Source organism: Vipera ursinii, assembly GCF_947247035.1.
Source record: "Vipera ursinii genome assembly, chromosome: 4".
Classification (NCBI taxonomy): domain Eukaryota; kingdom Metazoa; phylum Chordata; class Lepidosauria; order Squamata; family Viperidae; genus Vipera; species Vipera ursinii.
Window position 1 is genome coordinate 55364862 of NC_139514.1, and position 18084 is coordinate 55382945.

Sequence of the window (18084 nt, forward strand, 5' to 3'; positions counted from 1 at the left end):
TCCTTTCACCACCAGACATATCCACAGCTGAGCGTCCTTTCGGCTTTGGCCCAGTCGCTTCATTCTTTCTGGCGCTACTAGTACTAGCCCTCTGCTCTTCCCCAGTAGCATATTGGACGCCTTCCGACCTGAGGGGCTCATCTTCCAGCGTCATATCGTTTTGCCTTTTGGTACTGTCCATAGGGTTTTCATGGCAAAGATACTGGAGTGGGTTGCCATTTCCTTCTCCAGTGGATCACGTTTTGTCAGAACTCTCTGCTATGACCTGTCCGTCTTGGGTGGCCCTGCACGGCATAGCTCATAGCTTCATTGAATTACGCACGCCCCTTCGCCACAACAAGGCAGTAATCCATGAAGGGGGCATAGAAAATACATTACAATAATTCATGAAGCAGGCATTTATTAACAGATTCATATGGAATCAAAAAAGGCAGAACAACGTAAGAGAGATGAGGAAGACCTATTTTTATTTTAGGATCAATATTCTAGCATTTACCTGTGTGAATTAGTTTGTGGGTTTCCATTGTGTTCCTCTCACTAAAGGTCTTTCCGCAGAGCTCACACATGAAATCTTTGATCCCTGCTAATTAGAAACCATGGTAAGTACCAAAACAATGGTTTCTCATAGAGCTGTATATCAAATATTAAACTGTATGTAACAATGATACGCCTTTCCTTAGTACTAAAAGAATTCAATAGGAAGAAGAGTTCTGGGACACAGTGCTGGCAAAAAAATTTGTTCGGGACCCAGGATAAACTCCTTTCAATACCATACTAATGACAGCCTGCTTTTTCTCTTTCATTGGTTTCATGAGGAACAAGTCTCAGGACTGAAGTGGCAATGTTGAATTTAGCATGATAAACCTAAAATTCAACTTTGTAGTTTCTGCAGATAAGCAGTTTGTCTTTTGACCTGGATCTCCAAAGAAAGGATGGACAATGTTTTGTTGGCAGGGGAGCAAATTTGGGGACTGGGGAGGATTCTCTTACATGTTTCAAAAATCCAAATATCTTTCAGCCTTTTATCATCAGTTCTTCCAACTATGTTAGCAATCCTTTTTATTTCTTTCAAGCTGCTCTCTGGAGTTTAGCAAATATGCTAGAATGTGTTGTTTTAAACTGGTCTTTAGTATTGTTTTACCAGAAAGGTAAAATATGTCAGGTAAAATTATATTTGGTTAAAGAATGCTAACCATAATCTTTACACCGTGTTTCTGTGTGTGTATGTGTGTGTTTGTAGCCATGTAGAAAATACAGCAGCTTAAACTCTTTGGGCATTTCTTAGGAATAACTGTCTGTGTATAACAAGGGTAGGCAACCTTGGCTCTTTTATGACTCGTGGACTTCAACTCCCAGAATTCCTGAGCCAGCATGGCTCAGCTTGGAAACCTCTCACTTTCCCCTCAGCATGGCTGGCTCAGGAATTCTGGGAGTTGAAGTCCACGAGTCATAAAAGAGCCAAGGTTGCCTACCCTTGGTGTATAGTTGTATTGTTTACTCCTGAAGATACCTGGAGTATAATTGCCATAAAAACAAACTGACATCATTTTAATTTCAAGCCCAATAACTTCCAGGGAATTTGACCTACTCTCTGCAGGGTCCATGAACCTCCTATCAATGGGGCTCACCTGTGTGCCGTTTATAATGTTTAAGCATGTTGACTTTCTGTGCAAATTTCCGATGGCACTCCATACATTCATACTCCTTTATTCCTTTGTGAAGCTTCATGTGGTGTCGCAATGCATGCTTTGTTTTCATGCCTGCAAGAAATAAACTCCATGCTAAAACATGGCGGGGAAGCCATTTTAAGCTTATTTGGTTATATTTTATTTATTGTTACATTTGTATTTTGCCTTCCTCCAAAAGCTCATGGCAGCCTACATAGCACCCTCTCCTCCAGTTTTTTCCAGAACAATCCTGGGAAGTAGGCTAGATTACGAATGGGTGGCTGTCTTGAATTAATCTACTGAGACTCTACAGTTGAGGATGGGTTTGATCCTAGGCTCCCCTGGTCTAACACCTTAACCCCTATACAAGGGGTAGGCAACCTTGGCTCTTTTATGACTTGTGGACTTCAACTCCCAGAATTCTGGGAGTTGAAGTCCACGAGTCATAAAAGAGCCAAGGTTGCCTACCCCTGCCCTGTACCATACTGGGTCTCTTCATTCAAAAACATGCAAGAGAAACAGCAGTATCTCTCTCTCTATCCTTGGGCCACCTGGTCTTAAATCTATTTCCCCTTCTAAACAGGATGGGACTGCTGGGCCCTTCCTCTGTAGGCCAGAAAGGTACTCCACAATATACGTAAATGCCATTCTCATTCATTGGAGATGGAGCTGACAGGAAAGAGACCTACAGAGCAGTATTCATGGGATACATGTAATTTATAGCACTCTGTGATCCAATGTAGCCAACACAAACTAATCTATTTTACAATGTTTTACAAAAGTGATTTTAACCCAGAGTCACTCCGTAACAGTAATATGCCAATAAGGCTCCTGATCCAATTGCCCTTCTTCAGAAAATGCTATGAAACAGGGGATGCGGCATTTTGCTGGCTGTCATAGTGTATTTTCTAACCTATCTGTAAATTGTTGAATGAGAACTTCAACTCTCCTGATTTCCTGTTTGTGGAGATATATGTGTATGTCCCTCTGAGCATTCCTTGTCACTGCATTTTTGTTTTGTTTTGCCAGCTTTGTTCATTTCTGTCTGTACATTTCCCCCCTGCTCTCTGCATCTGTGTGACTATCTTATCATGTAACCATAGTGAATCTCACATATCCAGCCATGTTATGGTTTCAAACTGTTTTGTGCGCATGTCTAGAAAAAGTTTCTCACAGATACTCTTTTACTTTTACTTTGTCTTCTGCCTGATCAGAAGATGTAGTCAGCTAGGAGCTTTTCTTTTGCTTTCCAATTAAAGTTTTATTTACAGTAGAATATGCCTCGGGTTTCTTTCTTTGATATTCACCATGTGAATGAGCCACGGTTCATCGCCCTCTGATAGGGGAGTAATAATCCTCCCCTGACATTCCTCAACTTTTCCAGTGTCAAAAGATTAAATCAGGACTTCCAGAGAATTGATTTCTAGGAAAGAATGTTTGGGAGGGGCCCTTAGGGACTTCTGCTGTTAGTGCCACAAATTTCTTGCCTTTTGTAGCAGCATTCAAAGGTGTACCAAGTGACTGGTTACTCAAGACGGTCTTAACTGCTGAAACTGTAAGATCCATATAAACTCATTATACAGTATGTATGTAAGTATGACAAATGCTTCTATGACTCTTCAACATATGACTCTGAGTGGCTTATAGCATAACGCACAATACACGTAATACAGTACAAACAAATTTTTTTTTAAAAAAATCCCAATTGTCAGATTTGCTAAGAAAAATAGGAGGAGTAAATATTACTGTATTGGCGTGAATTCAAAATAAGTATAATTATGCTGCCTCAAGCAGTTGAATTTATGTGGCATCATGGTGAGCACTGAAAAGGGTGAGAATTTGAGCCAGAGTCATCCTTTTGCCCAGAGTGCCAAAAATATGACAATCCCCTCTTGCTCTGGGCTAAGAAGAGCTCACTATCATGGCCAAGGTGAGAGGGACGTTGCTGTTTTGTTGAGGTTTCATGAAAATCATTGACAGCCCATTCTGTGACAGATGTTGCTGATTTAGCCAATCTGGAGATATAAGTAATGCCTTTTGCATATTTCACTGATATGGACTGATATGGACACTGAAGGCCCTTCAACTGGATTCATCCTAACTATTCATCCTAACAATCTGCCTCCAGAAGCTGTGAATGCTCCAACACTGGAAGTCTTTAAGAAGAGATTGGACTGCCGTTTGTCTGAAATGGCATAAGGTTTCCTGCCTGAGCAGGGGGTTGGACTAGATGACCTACAAGGTCCCTTCCAACATCATTATCATCATCATCATTATCATTATTATCATCATCATCATCATCATTATTATTTCAATGATTCTAGTTGTAATTTTGCCATTTTACACCAGTTGGCAGTACCTTTTCACCTGGCCAAAGTCCAATTTTAGGATTAGCGGTACTGCTCTTCAGTCTAGTTGGATGACAAGCAGTGCTGACTCATAATGGGGCTATGTTCCATGCCCAGTCCTGTTAGTGAGCTGCCCAACCTGTTAAGACTGGCGTTTATGGCCATCTTCTATTCTTCAACTTTCCTCCTGAGTGGCATTCTTGTGCCAGACTGACTGGGACTAACCATCAGCATAGGATTTAAATGACCTTATTTGGCATCATTACACACAAGTGGGTTCTGCTAAGGATCTGATCCTGAAGCCAGAGAGGGAGCCACCTGCAGTCTGCAGTAGAGACAGGTCAATGGGAACATATCCAAAACTATAATAATTATGGCCTGCAAATTTGCCAGCTTCATAAAGGACAGTCTTCTGAATACTACGATTCCCTTCCTATTTTGAGAGTTTGTTCCTGGAACAGGAATAGCTTCTTTCTTGTATGTCTATAATGACGTTAATTGTTATGATTAATAGCTGGCATATACCCAGTGCTTTTTTTGTAAAAGAAAAAGGTGCCGGAACTCACACATGTCATACAACCCGCCTTGCCTACCCTACAAGGTTCCAACCAAAAAAGGTGCCGGAACTCCGTTCTGAGCGTACTATGAGAAAAAAAGCCCTGCATATACCTAATGTCAGCTTTCTAAAGCGGCTATCTAACTCTGCCTAATGCTAAGACCAAATCTGTGGTTGAGATTCTATTAAGAGAAGACCTGAACCAAGAATGCATTAACATCAGCAGCCATAATATCTTACTCCACTTCAGAAGCAGTAAGAATGTGCTTAAGACACCACGTACAAAACCAACAGAAATGAAACAGGATATCACACTGTAAGATCACATTTTCATATAAAATTAAATGCTCAGTTTTAGTATTTTGTGAGGAATGTAATTTAATTTAAATAGCCATGGAAATTCATATTCTCATGCCTCACAGATAAGATACCATACCTTTACCACATTCTGCACATAGATATTCTCGGATGTTATCATGGACTCTCATGTGTTCTTTTAACATGTCCTTCCTTGCAAATGATTTGCCACATTGTTCACAGGCATGACTTTTCACCCCTTCACAAAAAAAAACACATATTTTTAGTTTTTTAATAATAAAAAGAAAGGTAAAAGGTAAAGAGGGCCGGTGCTCATCTCCGTTTCATAGCCGAAGAGCCAGCGCTTGTCCGAGGACGTCTCCGTGGTCATGTGGCCGGCATGACTAGACGCCAAAGGCGCACGGAACGCTGTTACCTTCCCACCGTAGTGGTCCCTCTTTTTCTACTTGCATTTTTACATGCTTTCGAACTGCTAGGTTGGCAGAAGCTGGGACGAGTAACAGGCGCTCACTCTGCTACGCGGCACTCGGGATTCGACCCGCCAAACTGCCGACCTTCCAATCGACAAGTTCAGCGTCCTAACCCACTGAGCCACCGCGTCCCTTAATAAAAAGAAAAGGAAACAAAAATATCCCCTTAAATTAAAAAAGGCAAAATCCTTCCTATTCTAAAAAAAAAAAAGATTGAAAAAAAATTACGTGAAATAAGGCAGAGGCAAATGCAAGGAAGTTTAAATATTATTTATTAGCTATAGAACTGAACAGAAGAAAGAATTTTAAGGTGTGGCAAGATACAAGTGAAAGTAAAAGAATACTTGTTATGAGAAGGGGAGGAAGAGGGAGAGATTAAAACATACAGTAGCAGAATGACTAAAGCAAATAATAAGATATTTTAAAATGTTGAATATACTAAGCTGGAGGACAGAAAAGTGATCACAACAGGTTTCTATTCTGGATGGAATCCAGATGGTATATCCAACTAAAATAGGAGTTAGAGAGGGGAAAGCCAATTCTTCTCAGTTGTCCAGCTACAGCGGGTTTTTTCTCTGGACTGTTGTGACACACACACACACACACCCCAACACACACACAATCCACCTTGCAAGGATGACTTGGACAAAACAAAAGCAACCAATGTTGACAAATGTTACCAATTTAAAACATAATATTCAGCAAAGGGTGAATTGCCTCTCTGTTATAATTTCCATAAGCTTTGTCTAACGTATAAGAATCCTTCTAATCCATACCAGCAAAATGTAGGCATTTGGAAGAGTTACAATTAGAAAAAAATTAATACTCATTGGCTTTTCTCAACTACAGGGTTTATTTACAGAGTTAAGATGAGGAAAATCTTTCTTACTCAGAAAAAAGAAACAGGATGAGTTTACCTGTATGAATAAGTTTATGTCGTTCTAAATTTCCTATGCTGTTAAAAATCCTTCCACAGATTTCACATGGATGAATATATCTAAAATGGGAAATAAGGATCAACTTGTAAGATTTTTTTTAAGGAAAATCTGAATCCCTATAGTCTCAGAAATGAATTTTTATTTGAAAATAAATATTGGAAAGAGCTTATTATAACTATACCACGGCACTTGGATTTGTGCAAATACCTACTTGTACATTTCAGTAAATTTCTCCATCTAGCTTATCCTTCCTTAACACAGTATTTATAGGAACCTCAATTCCTGTATTTTCCATCACATGACTTTTGGGAGTTGTAGTCCCACTACATCTAGCAAGATGTTGAAGTGAAAAGGGCTCGCTTGGCACTCTGAAAAATATAGTTCCTCCATGGATTCCTGCCCTTGAAAGCGTCTGGTATTGTTTCTCATTCTTTTCTCCTTCCCTGTACATAGAGATGTTTCCTGAGGCCATTTCTGAGACATACTCTAGTCACAATGTCTTAATACAATCAAATGAAGAAGCATTTTCAATTTTATTTTGCTGCTACTATTATGACCATCAGTGTTGATTCTAAATTAGTCCCTGCAGTTTTCTTGACAAGTTTTCAGAAGTGGTTTGCCATAGCTTGTTTTCTAGGGCTGAGAGAGTGTGACTGGCCCAAAGGCACCCCGTTGGCTTCCTGCTTAAGGATGGACTCACAGTCTCCTGGTTTCTGGTCTGCTGCCTTAACCACTATACCAAACTGGCTCTCATGTTGTTTATATTACCTTTCCAATAATACCCTCTTCCATAACAAAGAAACTGGTTGCCATCAGGGTAGCACATGTACTAAATTCTTTTCCAAAGATAAATAAATAACTTGAAGTAAAAATAAAACCAGGCAGTTTTACAGTCCATCATTCCCCTCACTTCACCTTGCTAAAGTTTCACTCTTGCATGCAACATTTACCAAGGCGTAACTGTTAAGACTGCACTTAATTTAGCTCTATTAGATATTTTTTGGCTTACTTTTGCACATTGGGGTCTGGGAGGTTCTCCCGATGTATGACCATATGAGCATGGTAAGTTGCCTTCAAAGCAAAGCGCCTGTTGCAGATGCTACAACCATAACCTTTCTCTTTGTGAACTTCCATGATGTGTTTCAAGTACTCTTTACCTCGGCCAAATGTTAACTGAAAAATGAAACAGCAGTGAACGCACAACCCTGAAGGAGATATGTATCATTACCGGCTATGGATATTAATTACTATGACAAAAAAACCACTTTCATGTCTAACTTGTTTAGTTTGTTTTTTATGTTGTTGCAAAAATTCTCCCACAAAAATACATATTAAAAATGTATCAGAATATATCAAGAGTGGAATATATTCATAAGTAGTCCTCACTTAATAAGCATTCATTTGGTGACCATTCAAAGTTATGATGGCCCCGGACAAACGGTATTCACGACCAGTCTTCAAAGTCATAGGTCTGTTGTAGTGACAATACGATCATGTGATATTTTGTCTAACAACCACTTTGCTTAGCAACAGAAATTCTGTTCCCAATTAGGGACATTAAATGAACAACTATATTTAAGAGTGAATTGCTGTTGATTTGTGAATGCATTTTTAGTAACATAGCAGACATTTAGTTAAAACTATTCACAATCTACTTATGTTTGAGAAACAATTTAGCGTTCTATTGGAGAACTTATGATTTATGCCAGGGGTGTCAAACTCAATTTCATTGAGGGCCGCATCAGCATTGCAGTTGCCCTCAGGGGGCCAGGTGGGTGTGGCCAGGGTGGGTGTGGCCTACTGGATGGGCGTGGCTAGAGTGCATATGGCCTACTGGGTGGGCATGGCCAGCTCTACATCGTTGGCACCAAGGGTGCCTATGGGGGCCTGGGCAGGAGTGGGACAGATCTGAGGGTCTCTGGCAAAAGGAGATGGGACCGGGGCAAGTGCCAAGGCAGTGGGGGCCGTTCCCTCACTGTTTCCAAGATGGCTTTGCGGGCCACATGAAACCACTTCGCGGGCCAGATCCAGCCCCCGGGCCTTGTGTTTGACATGTCTGATCTATGCTAAGGGTGTTTACTGGCCAAATCTGTTGAGCTGTCACCAGATATAAAGATTCCAATAATGTTTTAATTCAATAATGACAATGCATGCCTAAAGATTTCCTGTTTACAGTACATCTTTTTATTTTAATAGTGGCAAAATGTATCCTTTTTGCATGCAAAGTCCTATCATTACTGAAAAGCAAAAGCTTGCATATGCAAGAAATTTATCTGTTCAATAAAATATAGAAACCTCTCAGGATCAGGAAATATGTTGGAGTATTTTTTCACTATCTTCAACATTTTCATGGCACTTTCAACCAATCCTAGACCAAAGTATTGAAAGGAGTAAAACTACCTGGCACCTTTTGCAGCTATACTTGTGGGGCTCAGAATCCACACTTCCATCCGAGTTGTCATCATTTTCTTCTGAAGAGATTCCAATTTTTCCAATAAATTCTTCTCTCTGGTGGTCATCCATTATTGCTATGTCCTGTATAGAGGATAGTTCAAATGAAATATCTTATTATTCAACCCAAAAGGAAGCTGATGCTACTGTAATTACACTCTGTAATGTTTTCATAAAACCTTTGGAAAAAAACAGCCTACATATGTTTTGTTTTGTTGCCTCATATATTTTTCTCCTGTGGTTAAGCTTCTCTCTGATGTTAAATGTACAGTTATCCTAGAGCAGGGGTCTTCAAACTTGGCCCTTTTATGGCTTGTGGACTTCAACTCCCAGATTCCTCAGCCAGGGACCCTGGCTGAGGAATTCTGGGAGTTGAAGTCCACAAGTCATAAAAGGGCCAAGTTTGAAGACCCCTGTCCTAGAGGAAGCAGATTATCTAGACCTGGATGACCTGTCTCAGGACCTGGATGGGATAATCCTTAGATTCCTTGTTGACTTTTGTACTGACTGACCATTCAATATTTTTGGACCATCTGCAAGGGTTGGGAGTTGAAACTATTTTCTTGAGTGGGAGTTTCCAATCTGTGTTGGTGGAAGAGTAAACGTTGGCCCAGCAGTTCCTTACTTGTGGGATGCTACAGGATCAGTCTTATCTCCCCCGCTTTTCAACATAAATTGGATAGATCAATAGATAAATAAATAAACATCTGTATCAAGCTGCTGGGACGTGCCAAGTAATCTTTTGGAGTGCGGTATCATCAATATGTTGATGATACTTAGCTGTACATCCTCACCCTGGGCCATGGGGGAGATCATGTTCTCTCTTTCTTGGTGCTTGGAGGCTGTCAGGGTCTGGATGGGAGAGAACAGACTAAAGTTGAACCCTGGCAAGTTAGAATTGCTGCTGATACGTCAGCATCCTAGTCTCCAGCTGGACTAAGAACGTGCACTATTTGGTTTGAGATGGTTCAAAATGCAGTAGTCCACGTGCTTTCATATTAGGAGCATAGAACACCAATTTTGCAGACTCTACATTGGTTGCCCACTGAAGGTGCTGATTTTGACCTATAAAGCCCTTCCTGGTTTGGCGTCTTCAGGATGGCCTTCTCCAGCCCACTTCAGCCCAACCAATTAAGATCTAGCAGGGAGAAACTACTGCAAGTCTCACACTTTCAGTAGGATTGGAGGCTAAAGCAAAGAGACAGCTTTCCTGTTGCAGCTCGCCTTTGGAGATCAGATTGCCATCCTGTTGGTTGTTTTTAATAAGCTTCTAAAAACAACTTTTGGGAGGCACCTTCTCCCAATTTGCAATTTCATCTGCTGTTAAACAGTTCAGGCAATGGTCCTTCAAGCATTCTCACTTTCAGTGTTTTCTCAGTTCTTCTGAGTAACGTCTTCCTACTCCTGCTGAGCTTCAGCCTGGCATAAAACTATTACACACAGCTAAATATTGTACCTTAAAATGAACATGAATATGATCTCTCAGAACATCGACTCTGAAAAATTTACGGCCACAAATCTCACATGTATATTTCTTATCTCCATGGGTCAAAAGGTGCTTATTCATATTACTCCTGCACGAAAAAATCTGGAGGTAAAAAAATATGGATAAAAATTATTCACATCTTCCCAAATTATTTCAATGATTTCATTTATAAATTGTTACCCAAAATTCAGCAGAACTGATTTCATAAAATCTGTCCCCTTATTTATCTTATATACAATACAATACAAATACCAATAAATAAGAACATACATTAGTGGGGTATATCAAAACAACCTTATGATGTGACATTGGTACTATAAAAACTACACCTACTAGCAATCAGGCCACTATACTTCAGGACCGCCTGTAGTTTCTGGATAGTCTTTAAAGGTGAGATAATGGAAGTTTGACTCCTTGGGTGTTCTGCTGTGAGGTACCATAAAGCTTGGTCCTTTCTCTGCAATTATTTAATATTACATGCAGGAACTGACAACCAGGAGCAAAGAATGAACAGATGCTACTTTGCTGTTCATCACTATCCTGGGCTAAGTGGAGGGGTAGCTGATCCTTGAGGCTCAGAAACTGTTAGGATCTGATGGAGAAACAGACCTAAGATTAATTCTGGTCCTTACCTATAAAGCCCTACATGGCTTAGGCCTGGGATATTTGCAGGACCGTCTGCTGCCAGGAACGATTTCCCATCGCCCTGTGTGCTTGCACAGAGAGGGCCTCCTCTGGTGACCCCCAGGGGGAGGGCCTTCTCTGTTGGGGCACCTACTTTGTGGAATCAGCTCTCCCGGGAGCTCCGGATGGCCCCAAACCTTCGGTCCTTTCGTCGTGACTTTAAGACATATCTTTTCCAACAGGCCGACATGGACTGATGATAATGGGGTTTTAATTATGATTTAAAATGTTTTTATTGGTTTTAGTGGGACTTTGACATAATTGAATTCTTTTTTAATATTTGTATTTATTGTATTTTATTGTTGTTAGCCACCCTGAGTCCTTCGGGAGATAGGGCGGCATACAAGTCTCATTATAAATAAATAAATAAATCATTCTAGAAGATGGGAGTGGCTTTGTAAACAATGCTGAAGATGATCTAAATCTATACCTTAAATTTGGAAGAGGTAGAACTCCCTTGGATGGAGATAAGTTTGCAATCAGGGAGTTCTTGGATTCATTAGCTCAGACTAAAATACTACGTCAGGGGTAGGCAACCTTGGCTCTTTTATGACTCATGGACTTCAACTCCCAGAATTCCTGAGCCAGCCAAGCTGGCTCAGGAATTCTGGGAGTTGAAGTCCATGAGTCATAAAAGAGCCGAGGTCGCCTACCCCTGTACTAGGTGGAGTCTAAGGCCAGCAGGTTTTTGCATAACTATATCTGGTGTACCAGTTATGACCAATCCCGGATCTAAAGGTTTTGCTCATGGAAAGTTGTCACCTCATGCTTGGTTTTCTGCAACTTGCTTTATTAGTTAAAAGTTATTTCAGCAGGTGGCAGCCCAGGAAGTAGAGTGAACTGAGGTTTGCCTATGTGACACCTCAACTATAGGAACAGCATGGCTGCCGATTAACTTCCGTGTGTACAATTCAATATTTTAGTTTCAACCTTTAAAAGCCTACACGGCTCAGAGCCTGGGTGATTCACAAGCTACTTCTCTGAACAGAATCTGCCTGTCCAATAAGAGGAAGCAGAGAAAACACTGGAAAGGTCTTCTTGGTAATAGCACCGCTTCTTTGGAATAATTTTTAAGCTTCTGAAGAACTCTGAAAGCCCTTCTCTTCAGGAGGGCATTTGGAAAAGGGACAAGAATGTTGATCTCTTCCCCAAAGTCTGTCCTATCATTTTGGCTATGACTCACAAAGGCAAAAAAATGTGAGGGAGCCTACTCAGTATGAAATTGGCAATCAGACATTCTATACATTCCAGAATAGCTTTTCCCAATTGCCCTTGAAATGTTTTATACTTCACCTCTAACAGCCACGCAAACATTTTGGCTATGGATGATGGGAGATATTCTCCAAAACACCCGGACAACAACAAATTGTGGAAGCTGACCAAGGTAATCCAATTTGGTCTAGTTTTTTAAAAATACCAGACTAGAAACTCTCGAGGCTGTGAGTTCTAGTTCCACCTTAGGCATGGAAACTGGCTTGGTGACTTTGGGTCAGCCGCTCTCTCTCTCAGCCCAACTCACCTCACAGGGCTGTTGATGTGGGGAAAATAGGAGGAAAGTGTACACATTCATCACTTTGAGTTATTTATAAAAATAAGAAAGGTGGGATAACTAAGTTGCCCGAAATATGCACTAAATCCATGGCTTCACTGGTTATGCTGTTTAGCAGGATTTATCCAGTTGTCAAGTGGCTTTTAATGATCGTAAACACTGAATCAGTGCAACAAAGCTGTTGCACTCCCTTGCATGAACGCAGCTCTTAAATCTACCCAACACACACACACACACACACACACACACACACAACCTCTAATTATGGCCAATGGGAAATCTTACCTTTCCACACACTGGACATCTGGAAGGCTCTTTCTTGTAGCGAACTATACTCTCTGCATTGTGCTCAAATTCTTCTCTTTTTACACGTCGCACTCCTTAAGGTAACAATTCCCACCAAGAGAAGAATACAGAACCATGGTTTCTACTTTCCTCTTTAACAGTCTATGTATTACTAATATGATCCAAACAATAAAAGGCATAATAACAAAATAACACACTTTACATAAATGATTTAGTTTTAGCTGTTTGTCTGTGCACAGATCGGACTGAGAGATGACTGCTCAAATGTCATGGTTTAATTTTTCTCTGTCACACATCATTATTTATTGCAGTGCACTAGTTCCTGTAGAACGTCCTAGCTCAATAGAAGCTATTATCTTCCTGATTTGAACACAACCTCCGGCAGCTTTGTCCAAAGAAGCCAACGGTAGGAGACACTACAAATTGCAGTTCTTCATTTGCTGGAGGAGAACCAATTGCCCACCCTGATTTGGATTGTCATTACTCTATATATTGGAACAATGGATTACTTACACAATAACTCATGTACAGAAAAACACTCTAGGCTAAAGCAAGGATTACCCAGTTATTACAGAAGCTAAAATAGTAATACACACTTAAAATCATTCTGAAAATCTATTAACAGATTTTCTGTTTTTCTCTTTTGGTTATAACTTTCAGAATAAGTAGACGATAGCAATCTAAGCTTTTACCCAGGAGAACAAACTGTACAGAACATGTTGTAAACAAGGGTTATGTTTGCATCAAATCCTTTTAAAATGCAACTTTAATTGGTTTATTTCAAACACTGATTCCAGCAGAAAAGTAGCTCGCTTCTGAATTAGTTTCACAGTCATTTACTGTACTATTTTACAGCAATACAAAGCATGATGTAGGGGCTTTTCCAGGCTCTTGCAACGACTCAAGCATGGGAGAACAGGATGTGATTCCCCAAGACCCACCCAGAATGGTTACAGAAATATTTTTTGTGTAGCAAAAGCAAAGCGGTGCCTTGTAATAAGCATTTTGCTTCTTTCTGTTAGCATTCAACAAATTACTGTACTCTGGCTTTAATGACGAGAAAAGAAAAAAAGTTGTTTCCAGACATCAAAGATGTCTTTTAGTTGCCCAAAGACTAATAATTCTAAATTATGAAGTTATCATAGCACAAGCTTTTGTGAAGCTGATTAACTGGATTACAATCTAGTCCATAAAATCCTTGTTTTACTAAGATGGCTAGCTCTCTGGGAAGAGTTTCCAAATAGGTGAATCCTTGTGCTAAATCAAAAGACACTTTGACTATTGTGTCTTTCCGCCCTTAAGGATTATATATGTCTGCAGGGATGAAAACATGTGTGATTTCATCATGCAAATGTTGCAACACACATGGTAACATCAGCTATCCTGATACAAGTATGTAATCATGACATCTGTGTGAGAATATGCACATTTTATATCAGCATCACTAGGTTTATTATAGATGCTGCTAGAAGAAGTAATGGGAACACATTATAGGTTACAAACAAAAGTAAGTTTGGGTGCTTCCAGCATAACAAAAATAAGAAGCAATTTCCAAAAAAACTTTCAATCACAGGTAATAAATTATAACATCAAGAGAGATTTTATGAACAATCTTTAAGCTCAAACGACAAATCAGAGAGTTAGATAACAACTTTAGAAAATAGCTATTCTTGAATGGTTCACAGCTTTCTTGTAATTATTACAGTAGATCATTGACAAATTGACAACTAAAGTTTTGAGTAATTGACAATTGACAACTGCCAGTTCTTTGAGTGCTGAAAGTCCCAATCCCAGACTCAAGCACAAGGTCCAAGAATTACAATTCTGATTAGAATAGAATAGAGCTGGAAGGGACCTTGGAGATCTTGTAGTCCAGCCCCCTGCTCAAGCAGGAGGACCTATACCATCTCAGACTAGTGACTGTCTAACCCAGACATGTCAAACACAAGGCCCGGGGGCCAAATGCGGCCCGCGAAGTGGTTTCATGTGGCCCGTGAAGCCATCCTGGAAACAGTGAGGGAACGGCCCCCACTGCCTTGGCCCTGGCCCAGTGACCCTCCTTCTGCCAGAGACCCTCAGATCTGTCCCACTCCTGCCCAGGCCCCCATAGGCACCCTTGATGCGAACAATGTAGAGCTGGCCATGCCCACCCAGTAGGCCATATGCACTCTGGCCACGCCCACCCAGTAGGCCACACCCACCCAGACCTTACCCACCCGGCCCCCTGAGGGCAACCGCAATGCTGATGCGGCCCTCAATGAAATTGAGTTTGACATCCCTGGCTAGCCTCTTTTTAAAAATCTCCAGTGATGGAACGCCCACGGTTTCTGGAGACACTAATCACAAATGTACTTACCTTCCAGATGCCGCCTCTGATGATCCAACATCACATCCTTTCGGTAGAATAGTTTATTGCAAATCTCACAGGCAAATTTTTTGTCCCCATGTTTCTTTTTATGTTTTGAAAGATTGCTGTTTGTCGAAAAGAATCTGAAACACATCTCACACTGAAATGTCTTATCATCTGAAAGAAAAGGAGATGAACTATGCTAAATGTAATTGATATGATCTCAAAAATCGTACAGGTAATCCTCAGCTCGTGACAATTGAGCCCTAAATTTCTGTTGCTAAGTGAGACATTTGTTAGGTGAGATTTGCCCCCATTTTACGATCTTGGATTTGCCACAGTTTTTAAGTGCATCACTACAGTTGTTAAGTTAGTAACACGGTTGTTAAATGAAACTGGCTTCCCCATTGACTTTGCTTGTCAGGAGGTCGCAAAAGGGGATCACATGACCCCAGGACACAGCAACCGTCATAAATATGAGTCAGTTGCCAAGTATCTGAAGTTCGATCATACGACCATAGGGTTTCTGCAACGGTCATAAACATGAAACATGGCCATAAGTCAATTTTCAGTGTAACTGAATGGTCACTAAACAAGCTATTGTAAGTTGAGGTCTACCCGTGCACATTTACAAGAGAAATTTCTAAAACAGAAGAAGCAGCTTTCTCTGTCTTATGCTATAAAACAACCTGATTCAAAGTGATTAATCGTGTTGTAAAATTTTAAAATTAAAGAAAACAACAGCAGCACAACATGTAATTCAGCCAGTGGAAAAAAGAGACAGAACAAGGGCATAACCAATAAAACATCATCTGAAATCTCACTTGGATGAAATTATCTGTAGATGATTCACATTTTTATCTGGCTATGGAAATTAAGAATACAGGTGTGTCTTGGTTAATAAGCACTTGTTCAGCAACCACTCAAATTTATGCAGCATTGAATAAGTGTGATGGTTATGACTGGGCCTCAAAGTTTGGCCGTCCCCATTACAACCCCAGTCACATGATCGCAATCTGGGTGCTTGGCAACCAGCTTGCACCTACAACAGCTCTAGAGATTTGCAACCTTTCCTTCTGGCTTCCCCCCAGCAAAGTCAATGGGGAAGTCAGAAGGGAAAGTTGCAACTTGCTTTCGTAAGGAGGTGCTTACTTAATGATCCATGATCCTCACTCATTAACAGTTAACAGAGACTGCAAGGATCACCATCGCTAAGCAACGCAATCACATGACACTGCACTTTATGACTGCATGGCTTAGCGACAAAAATTCCAACCCTAATTGCCATCGTAATTCAAGGACTACCTGTGCCTACTTCTCAATTTTATTTATCTTTTCTTACCAGAGAATTAAAAAGTCGATATCATTTCATATAAATCAAGAGTTACCTGATTGTTATCATACCTGTCCTGCAGTTGTGGAATTCTAATGCGCTTTCTATCCGAAAAGCTTTTTCACATGTAGCACATCTGTATCTATATTCACTGTTAACCTAGAGGAGGCACAAGAAATAAGTCATAATTTATTCTTTTAATTTGTTTCCCAAATAGAACTTTTCCTAAAAATAATCTCAGGGAAAATCAGACACCTTTAAATCAAAGGGAAGTCTTGCACAAGAGTTTTTAAGGCTCTTTATGTGAAGATTTATACGAAGGCAAAATAACTATGCATATATTTCTATGGTCCCTGGGAAGACCATAGGAGAGAGAGAGAGAATGAAAAGCATAGAGGAAGGGCCATCTACATAAGCCTCCCACATGCAATAATGAGAGTGCCTATGTATGTTGCTTCTCTACTGCTAGGATTTAAGAATAGAGAGGAAAAAAAGAAGCAAAAAGAGGTCCTCCATGAGATGACTCATGCTCTGGTCATCTCCCGATTGGACAATTGCAATGTGCTCTACATAAAGTTACCTTTGAAAAGTATCTGGGAGCTTCAGTAGGGCAGAGTGTGGCCACACAAGCCATATTGGGTGCCCAAAAAAGAGCACAAATAGCACCCTTGCTCTGCAAATTGCACTGGGTGCTGGTTTGTTTACAGGCGAATTCAAAGTGTTGGTCATTACTTATAAAGCCCTACATGACATGGGCCAGGTTAGCTAAGAACCGGCTTTGCCCCATCCCATCACCATGACCCTCTCATGCAGGCAGGGAAGGCAAGCTACAGACCTCCTCAGTCAGAGAATTTTGACTGGTGGGGTCAAGGATGAAGCCCTTTTCTGCTGCTGTCCCTGAATTGTGGAATATCTTACTCTCAGAAGTAAGGAAAGTCCCTAATCTTCTGGCCTTCTGCAAAGGGGTCAAAATTTGGCTGTGTAGCCCTGCATTGGGGGGGGACACGTGAGCCCACAAAACCATAGGGCTGGGCTGGCCTCGTGAGAACACCCCCCCCTGCCGCCGCCGCCTGTATTAACAATTGCTAATTCACCATTTTAGAATTCTTTACCTTTTGAAATTTTTATCTTGTTGTTTTATAATTTAAATTTTTTTAATCCTAAATTATTCTGATTTTAATGTTTGATTTTATCGTACGCTGTCCAGAGCCCTTCTCCAAGGGAGAGGGATGATTAAAACTAAGAAAAACAAACAAACAAATTTATTTTAAGGTAAAGGTAAAGGTTCCCCCGCACATGCGTGCTAGTCATTTCCAACTCTAGGGGCCAGTGCTCATCTCCGTTTCAAAGCCAAAGAGCCAGCGCTTGTCCGAGGACGTCTCCATGGTCATGTGGCCGACATGACTAGACACCAAAGGCGCACGGAACGCTGTTACCTTCCCACCATAGTGGTCCCTATTTTTCTACTTGCATTTTTTACATGCTTTCGAACTGCTAGGTTGGCAGAAGCTGGGATAAGTAACATGCGCTCACTCTGCTACGCGGCACTCGGGATTCGACCCGCCAAACTGCCGACTTTCTGATCGACAAGCTCAGCGTCCTAACCCACTGAGCCACAGCATCCCTTAAAA

The 18084-nt window shown here is 40.8% G+C and overlaps 1 protein-coding gene across 2 annotated transcripts in view; it reads right to left on the reverse strand.

Moving 5' to 3' along the window:
- PRDM15 (PR/SET domain 15) overlaps positions 1–18084 on the reverse strand; it is a 58252-nt gene that overhangs the window by 13732 nt on the left and 26436 nt on the right. The window contains exons 11-20 of one of the 2 annotated variants that reach the window (XM_083361429.1): positions 16525–16612; positions 15130–15297; positions 12753–12847; positions 10205–10336; positions 8698–8832; positions 7307–7470; positions 6277–6356; positions 5008–5127; positions 1629–1760; positions 497–580 (exon numbers count right to left, since the gene is read on the reverse strand). In XM_083361429.1, the coding sequence (XP_083217555.1) occupies positions 497–580; positions 1629–1760; positions 5008–5127; positions 6277–6356; positions 7307–7470; positions 8698–8832; positions 10205–10336; positions 12753–12847; positions 15130–15297; positions 16525–16612 (1198 nt within the window). Of the gene's footprint in view, positions 1–496; positions 584–1628; positions 1761–5007; positions 5128–6276; positions 6357–7306; positions 7471–8697; positions 8833–10204; positions 10337–12752; positions 12848–15129; positions 15298–16524; positions 16613–18084 lie in introns of both variants that reach the window. The other variant, XM_083361428.1, reaches the window with a different exon arrangement.